A 9,018-nucleotide genomic window follows, 5' to 3' on the forward strand; every position below is an offset into this window, starting at 1 on the left:
TGAAGCCTGTAAAAGTAGCGAATTAGCTAGGGAAACGGACAGATCAAAAGATCCCACCATGTCAAACGAACAAATTATCTGTCGGCATTTATAACATTTTACCATTACAGCTGTTGGGATTTTGTTATATATGGTATGACTTTACTCGCATAACGTGGTTTGTGGATCATTGTATTCCATTCCATTTTTTTATTACACAATATTTGCACAAAAGCCACATTTTGGTTTTTAATATTTCCATACGGAAGTAATTACTTGCGACACGGGTCGTAGAAATGTAACATCCGGTAGCGACGCGCTCTCTTTCCTGTCAGCCATTTGTGATAAAAGGTGAGTGAGATTTTCTCTGTTGTAAAAATACGAAAATACTCTATTTTCATCAACCATAGCTGTCACTTTAGTGAAATAATATATTGCGAAGCAGCTCCGCTAACGGTAGTGCTTTGTTGATTTTGAATGTTGTCGTAATTTTGGCACATTTTATGGTAAAAATTGTCGGCATGCTACGGTTGTGCCTGCCACATGCCGGAGACTTCGGCGTCAAGGCAAATGTTCACATGGCTTCGTATTTGCTTATGAACGTCTCCCCTCCACCAGAGACAGTTTGATAAAAACATGATTGTGTATTGAATTCTGACCATAATAAGCGCATTGTTATTTTTCCCTACCTAACGTTGCCATGCTTGGCTAACTATCTAGCACGTTAACAAGTTAAGCTAGCTAGCTAATTGACGTCTGTTAGCTAGTAAATCAAATTGTATGTCGCGTAACGTTACACATTTAGCAGATGTTATTGCGGGTGTATCGAAATGTTTGTGTTCCTAGCTCCAACAGTGCAGTAATGTCTAACAATACACACGAATCTAAAAAGTAAAATAATGGAATTAAGACATATTAGGAGTCCGGCGTATAAATATATATGTGATGGATCTATAGACAATATGGTTAGAATATGTAGTATATCTGAAGAATGGTATATGTACAACAATGTTTAAATAGCATAGGCCTTGAATAGAATACAGTATTTACATATGAAGTGGGTAAAACGCTATGTATACATTAAAGTGACCAGTGTTCCATGACTATGTACATAGGGCAGCAGCCGCTAAGGTGCAGGGTAGAGTAACCGGGTGGTAGCGCAGCTAGTGACCGTGACTGAAGTTCAGGGCAGGGTACTGAACTTCCATGTGGAGCAAGCTAGCGGATCAATAGCTAATATTTTTTTCTCTGCTACTCACAGATCGAGTGACCGATCATCACCCAAAACCAGAATGCAGAACGATGCCGGTGAATTCGTGGACCTGTACGTCCCGCGTAAATGGTGAGTACCCCGTAGCGCCGCACCTGTAACTAGCTAGGTAGCTAAATGGGCCTACGATAACGAGCAAACTTAGTTTGTGAAATGGCTAGATACATAATTTTAATTTGTGTTGATGAAAGCTTTCAATAACATTAGCTAGAGGTCCTGTAATTCTGATTATATATGCAACTTGCTGTGACCCCTGTGTCTTTCAGCTCTGCAAGCAACAGAATCATCGGAGCCAAGGACCATGCCTCCATCCAGATCAACATTGCTGAGGTAATAACTAAATGGCAGTAGCTACAGAACTCTGGACCTTGGACGCATCAGCAAAATTTCATAATGTACTTTAGTGTCTTTGTCTCAAATGGAACCCTATTTCCTGTGTAGTGCACTACTAGGACAAAATTAGTGCACTACACGGGGGGGATATTGTGTCCATCTGAGCCACAGGACAGTTGGTGGAACCTTAATTGGGGGTGGACAGGCTCTTGGTAATGACTGGAGCGGATTCGGTGGAATGGTATCCAAATATCAAACGCATTGCTTCCAGGTGTTTGATGCCATTCCATTTGCTCGGGTTCCGGCCATTTATGAGCCGTCCTCCCCTCAGCAGCCTCGACTGAAACGCACCCAGTTGTCTTCGTTGATCTGGGCCCGGTTTCACCTATAGCGATGGAAGTTAGGTGTACCAGTGTTTTTTAACGATGCATTTTCCCAAAACGGCACACAGAGAGAACCGTCGCTAAGCGCGTTTGTTAGAGCGCGTCGAAACTGATGGGATCGAAAGAAAAGGCAGCTCTGCTCTCGGATCAGCTTTCTCAACACATCTTACCGTAACATTATAATTTCACAATACCGACGACGGATCAGCTCCTATAGAAAGATGACCACAGGGTTTCCCAAACATGGTCCTCTGGAGCCCAAGGGGTGCACGTTTTGGGATGTTGCCGTAGCAACAGCTGATTCAACTAATCATCAAGCTGTGATAGTTTGAATCAGCTGTGTAGTGTTAGGGCAAAAACCGAAACGAGGACCGAGTTTGGGAAACACTGGATTACCACCTATGACTGCACATACTGAGGCGTCTTATTGTAATGCTCACCCAATAAAAATGGAACTAAAATCGCTGATTTGGTGCACATGTTAGGCTACACATCATGAAATGTATTCAGCCAATATTAGACAAGCAGCAAAATATAACTCAATTTATTGAACATGAAATGTATTTCAATACAGCGATGCAAACTTTTCACTTTCCATTGATATTCGCCATTTGGGTCTCAAAATAGGTCATCCACGTGAATCGTGTAGATCCGTAAAAAATAATGGGGTGAGGGGGTCCTGACAGTGCGCAGACGCAGTGTATACCCCCCCATTGAGCTATAAAAGAGGCGCGGACAGATCTTCTCCCTGGGAGAATCTCAATTGCATACTCCTCGTGTCCTCTGGCTTTCTCCCAATGGGTTTTGCATTTTCACTGCCACAATAAAAATGCAGATCATTATGCATGTGTATTCCTTACTACAGTCCTCTTGCAATGTAACTGTTTTTATTATACATAAAAAATAATATTATATATTATAGAGAGAAAGAGAGGTGTAAAGTTGTCTGAAGAGTAGGCTACAGATGGTTTCATATTTTCCTTACTGCCACAATGCAAATGCTGATCATTATTACTACATTCCTCTTGCCCAATCACAGGTAGGCCTTTGGGAAATGAGCAAATTAGCTATTGTCTACAGTAGCCGTTTCTATTTTACTGTATGAAGTTAAATGAAATGTGTTGTGTAGAGTAGAGGTGTGAATATTAGGTACGGGTTTTTGTGCAACGTACGTGCAGAACTTATAGAAATACTACTCGGTATCGTGATACTTGGCCTGGTATAACATCGTTAGTAAGATGTTGGTTTTGTGACAACCTCGTTCTGAAAATAGGCACATTTTGTTGCAGTTTACACAGATTGATCGTGTTTCCGTAGGAACATTGTCACCTTTTTTGGGGCCCTCACCAGTTAGCATCCCTGTCAATACTGATATTTTAATGCCGTCTTGGTTTTCATTTGAGGCATATATTTTTTTTAAACGTCGCTTGTTTGTATCAATTGCAAAGACAATGGCAACTTTGCATTTGTAGTCAACTTTGTTCTAAAGTTATGTCAGCATAACATGCATAGAAATGCAATGACATTATGACAACACTTACATTAAACTATAAAGGCCTCACTGTAACCGTGTTACTACATAGAAAAGAGCTTCAACTAAAGCACCACTAAAATAACCTCACCGCAACAGGGTTTCCTGTTATCTACTAATACAGGTCCTTCCCATTATGCGTTTCACTGGTATACGCCTGAAACATCCTCTCTAATGGTAGACCCAGGTACAAATCAGATCACTCATGTTGACCAGAAGATGTATTAATGGAGTTCACCTTTTTCCCCATACATTTTTTTACAGCTGATTTTGTCATACTACTTGCCCTATGCTACTTAGTATAAGAGAGAGCTATTTAAAAAATCAACTGAATTTCTACAAACACAAATAGTACAATAGGAAACAAAGCCTAGCTAGCTAAAGAGATTTGGGGGAAAAAAAGTGGTCTTACTTCACAGTAGTGTTTGCCGTATCCATGCTGGCTTGCAGCATGCTCATGCTAGATAAATCAAGGTTTGCAAGTCAACATCGATGACCAACCATGGATCAGGTGTAGGACTTTATCCACCAATAATCGGTGATATTTTAAAGCTAAAACAGAGCGTAAATAAACAGTAACAATGATCGCATTTTCGCCTGATTTCTGACTGCACACGCTTCTCTCTCTCTGCACGCCTCAGAACATAACAACCAGCATAGCAACGAACGCCATCTTTATTTTTATTCATTACGTAGCCGGGGCAGAATTTGGCGTGTTCTAGCGACGGAAGCTAATAGCTTCTTGAATCCCCTGTAGCTCAGTTGGTAGAGCATGGCGTTTGCAACGCCAGGGTTGTGGGTTCGTTTCCCACGGGGGGGCCCAGTGTGAAAATGTATGCACTCACTAAGTCGCTCTGGATAAGAGTGTCTGCTAAATGACTAAAATGTGAATCCCATTGTGACGCAGGGGGGGACACTATTTGGCATGATACCCTCATTGTACTAATTCCGTCTCCTTATTGCAGGTCGACAAGGCAAGCGGTCGCTTCAATGGCCAGTTCAAGACCTACGCTATCTGCGGTGCCATCCGTAGAATGGTAGGTTTCTCTTCTTCACGAGGGTTGCACATTTTCCGGTGTAATTTTACCTAAATTCCTCGGTGTTGCATAAATCCTGGTTGGAGGAGTCTGGATTTTCTGAGTCCTCCAACCAGGATTACTGGGAAAAGTTACCGGAATTTTGCAACCATACACAAGGCGATGTTGCAGGCCGTTGTCAGCAAGGCTTGGTTTTAGGCTCTGCTGTGTCCTCCATAGCAAGGTTGTTATAGGTAAACCTCACTCCCCACTGGCAACAACTATCTTTTATCATCCAGGGACATACAGTGCCTTTGGAAAGTTTTCAGACCCATTGACTTTTTCCACGTTTTGTTACGTTACAGCCTTATTCTAAAAATGGATTCAATTAATTTCTCTCAATCTACACACAATGCCCCATCATGACGAAGCGAAAACAGGTTTAGACATTTTTGCAAGTTTATTAAAAATAAAGAACAGAAATACCTTATTTACATAAGGATTCAGACCCTTTGCTATGAGACTCGAAATTGAGCTCCGGTGCATCCTGTTTCCATTGATCATCCTTGAGATGTTTCTACAACTTGATTGGAGTCCACCTGTGGTAAATTCAGTTGATTTGGCACACACCTGTCTGTACAAGGTCCCACAGTTGACAGTGCATGTCAGAGCAAAAACCAAGCAATGAGGTCGAGGGAATTGTCCATAGAGCTCAGAAATATTTGTTGACGCACAGATCTGGGGAAGGGTACCAAAACATGTCTGCAGTATTGAAGGTCCCCAAGAACACAGTGGCCTCAATCATTCTTAAATGGAAGAAGTTTGGAACCACCAAGAATCTTCCTAGAGCTGGCTGCCCGACCAAACTGAGCAATCTGGGGAGAAGGGCCTTGGTCAGGGAGGTGACCAAGAACCCGATGGTCACAGAGTTCTTCTGTGTAGATGGGAGAACCTTCCAGAAGGACAACCATCTCTGCAGCATTCCACCAATCAGGTCTTTATGCTAGTGGCCAGACGGAAGCCACTCCTCAGTAAAAGGACTCTCAGACCAGGAGAAACAAGATTCTCTGGTCTGATGAAACCAAAATTGAACTCTTTGGCCTGAATGCCAAGCGTCGCGTCTGGAGGAAACCTGGCACCATCCCTATGGTGAAGCATGGTGGTGGCAGCATCATGCTGTGGGGATGTTTTTCAGTGGCGGGGACTGGGAGACTAGTCAGGATCGAGGGAAAGATGAACGGAGCAAAGTACAGAGAGATCCTTGATGAAAACCTGCTCCAGAGCTCTCAGGACCTCAGACTGGGGTGAAGGTTCACCTTCCAACAGGACAACGACCCTAAGCACACAGCCAAGACAACGCAGGAGTGGCTTCGGGACAAGTCTCTGAATATTCTTGAGTGGCCCAGCCAGAGCCCGGACTTGAACCCGATCGAACATCTCTGGAGAGACCTGAAAATAGCTGTGCAGCGACGCTCCCCATCCAACCTGACAGAGCTTGAGAGGATCTGCAGAGAAGAATGGGAGAAACTCCCCAAATACAGGTGTGCCAAGCTTGTAGCGTCAAACCCAAGAAGACTCGAGGCTGTAATCGCTGCCGACGGTGCTTCAACAAAGTACTGAGTAAAGGGTCTGAATTCTTGTGTAAATGTGATATTTCAGTTTTTAATTTTTAATAAAATGTGCAAAAAAAATCTAAAAACCTGTTTTTGCTTTGTCATTATTGTGTCTAGATTGATGAGGGAGGGGAAAGCAATTTAATCAATTTTAGAATAAGGCTGTAACGTAACAAAATGTGGAAAAAGTCAAGGGGTCTGAATACTTTCTGAATGCACTGTATATTGAGACTGCACTACCTCCCTTATCCAAAGTCTAGATTGTTCAGATGACATCCTTTTAATTCAGGAGAGGAAGTCACTCGCACATTTATCACACAAGTCACCATTTGATAGTGTGCATTATTTTCTGTGTGACGGTGTTAACAATGTGAGGTGAGTCTGTGTGTGTGTGTGTATAAAAGGGGAACTATCTAACAAACCGCTATCCCCGGCCTTCAGGGTGAGGCTGACGACTCCCTCCTGAGGCTGGCTAAGACCGACAGCATCGTGTCAAAGTAAGTACGGGCTCTGTGTGCGTCAGAGCGTCCCAAATGGCACCCTATTCCCTGTATAGTGCACTACTTTTGACCAGAGCTCCATAGGGCCCTAGTCAAAAGTAGTGCACTAAATAGGGAATAGGGTGTCAAAGTAAATACAGGCTCTGTCTCTGCTGGGCTGTGTTCAAATCACATTTTATTTGTCACACGTGTTTAGCAGATGTTATAGCGGGTGTAGCGAGATGCTTGTTCAGCCTAATGTGGTCACGATACCAAGATTTAGACTTCGATACCAGGTTTAGTATCACGATAAGCGATACAAAACAATAACGCCACAGCAACAAAAAAAAGGCATGTTAGCCAAAGTCATAGAATGGCACTTAATCCAGACAGATCTGTAGAGTTTAAAAAATAAAGAAACAATATTTAACCTTTTTATTAAACTAGGCAAGTCAGTGAAAACAATTTCTTATTTACAATGGTCCCCTGTAGCTCAGTTGGTAGAGCATGGCGTTTTCAACGCCAGGGTTGTGGGTTCGATTCCCACGGGGGGCCAGTATGAAAAAATGTATGCACTCACTAAATCGCTCTGGATTAGAGCGTCTGCTAAATGGCCTACCCCGGCCGAAGGCTGACTACGCTGGGCCAATTGTGCGCCGCCCTATGGGACTCCAAATCACGTCCGGATTGTGATACAGCCTGGAATCGAACCAGGGGGTCTGTAGTGACGCCTCTAGCACTGAGATGCAGTGCCTTAGACCGCTGAGATGCAGTGCCTTAGACCGCTGAGATGCAGTGCCTTAGACCGCTGAGATGCAGTGCCTTAGACCACTGCGCCACTTGGGAGCCCTAATGAGTTCAATATCATTACATTTTAAATGTATGGATTAGTTTTTTTTAACCAAACTACATAACGGTAATAATTTATTTGAATGGTAAATCTCTTGATAGACTGGGTAAATTTAAGAAAATATTCACAATAGAGGAATGCATATTCAATAGGAGTCTGTGCATGCATTGTTATTGAGCTTGTTTTGGTTAACAATCTGTTTCCATGTGGGATTTATTTTCTCTTTAATTAAAGTGTCTCTTTTTAAGACCCATGATGTCATTCTCACAGTCATTTCGAGGCTGGAGCAAAGATGTGAGGCGGTGGAGACTAAATTAATGAATTATAACGTTTTTTGGTGACAATCAGCTTTGAAATTAGCAATATTTTGCGTTTATATGATTTGCAGATTATCACAAACGAGGTACTAGGGTAGAACGTACTGCTGTTTAGTCAAAATGAATGCAGTAAGCAACATATCAACATAACTAGGCTCATCCTACTGAGAATACGTCATCTAATGCGCAATTGCGTTGATTCGTTTTGGTACGATGCGTCCTTCAGCAGTTGTCAGACACACCATTCTCTTCAATAGCAGCGAATTCTACTAAATAAAAAGCCCAAATGAATGACATCCTGGCATTTTACTCTGTTGCTCAATTGGTAGAGCACGGCGCTTGTAACGCCAGGGTAGTGGGTTCGATTCCCGGGACCACCCATACACAACAATGTATACACACATGACTAAGTCGCTTTGGATAAAAGCGTCTGCTAAATGGCATTATTATGATTATTTAAAGCATACTAAATGTTAAAAATGTCATGCTATAAAACTATTTCTCATACCCAAAATGCTTACTTTACTGAGCAAAAATATAAACTCAACGTGCAACAATTTCAAAGGTTCTAATGAGTCACAGTTCACGTAAGGAAATCAGTCAATTGAAATAAATTCATTAGGACCTAATCTATGGATTTCACATGACTGGGCAGGGGCGGAGCCATGAGTAGGCCCACCCACTTGGCAGCCAGGCCCAGCCAATGAGAATGAGTTTTTCCCCACAAAAGGGCTTTATTACAGACAGAAATACTCCTCAGCATTTGCCTAAATTAAACTCTTATTGGTCAGGTTCTACCACTGCAGCCACACCCAGATGTAATGTTCTCACCCATGTGACCTAATGCCCTCTTCCTCTCCCTAACAGGAACTTCTAGGTTGGGAGATGCAGCTCTGGAATCTCTTTGTAAAATAAAAAAACGAATTTGAATTTGTTTCAAGCGTCATTATTACTCTTAGATGATTAGTCCTAACCCCAGTTCTTTTTTTTAATATTGCAGATTGTAACTTTTAATTTCCTTAAATATTCCCCTTTATTACTTTCCAACCCCACCACCCTTTCCCTAATTGGAGTAAAACTAGTGAACAACAATGCTTAGGCCTCTACTTCCAGCTTATACATACTATATACATTTTATGGACACAGTCAATTTTACAATAATTATATTTTGTTTTTTCTCCTGAACTACTTCTACCCTCAACCTCTCCGATCATTTTCATGATGTCCATCCGGTTTGCTTCTATATG

At 42.2% G+C, this 9,018-nt stretch overlaps 1 protein-coding gene and 1 non-coding gene across 2 annotated transcripts; both read left to right on the forward strand.

The window, feature by feature from the left end:
- Positions 1 to 235: 235 nt before the first annotated feature.
- LOC121537755 (40S ribosomal protein S21) lies at positions 236 to 8,701 on the forward strand. The gene is made up of 6 exons (XM_041845384.1): positions 236 to 330; positions 1,241 to 1,321; positions 1,516 to 1,579; positions 4,462 to 4,533; positions 6,567 to 6,622; positions 8,639 to 8,701. The coding sequence occupies exons 2-6, from the start codon at positions 1,272 to 1,274 to the stop codon at positions 8,646 to 8,648; spliced, it is 252 nt and encodes an 83-aa protein (XP_041701318.1). The 5' UTR covers positions 236 to 330; positions 1,241 to 1,271; the 3' UTR covers positions 8,649 to 8,701.
- On the forward strand, positions 7,085 to 7,160 carry trnae-uuc. The gene has a single exon. It is a non-coding gene; the product is annotated as a tRNA-Glu (tRNA).
- Positions 8,702 to 9,018: the final 317 nt, after the last annotated feature.

This window comes from Coregonus clupeaformis, chromosome 24 (genome assembly GCF_020615455.1).
Source record: "Coregonus clupeaformis isolate EN_2021a chromosome 24, ASM2061545v1, whole genome shotgun sequence".
NCBI classification, from domain to species: Eukaryota; Metazoa; Chordata; class Actinopteri; order Salmoniformes; family Salmonidae; genus Coregonus; species Coregonus clupeaformis.

What these genes read in the sequence shown, in the direction of transcription:
- LOC121537755 (XM_041845384.1), top strand. Translation starts at nt 1,272, where the DNA reads ATGCAGAACGATGCCGGTGAATTCGTGGACCTGTACGTCCCGCGTAAA. An exon ending in TCCAGATCAACATTGCTGAG is followed by an intron (nt 1,580 to 4,461) that starts GTAATAACTAAA and finishes TCCTTATTGCAG; the next exon opens with GTCGACAAGGCAAGCGGTCG. An exon ending in GCGGTGCCATCCGTAGAATG is followed by an intron (nt 4,534 to 6,566) that starts GTAGGTTTCTCT and finishes CCCGGCCTTCAG; the next exon opens with GGTGAGGCTGACGACTCCCT.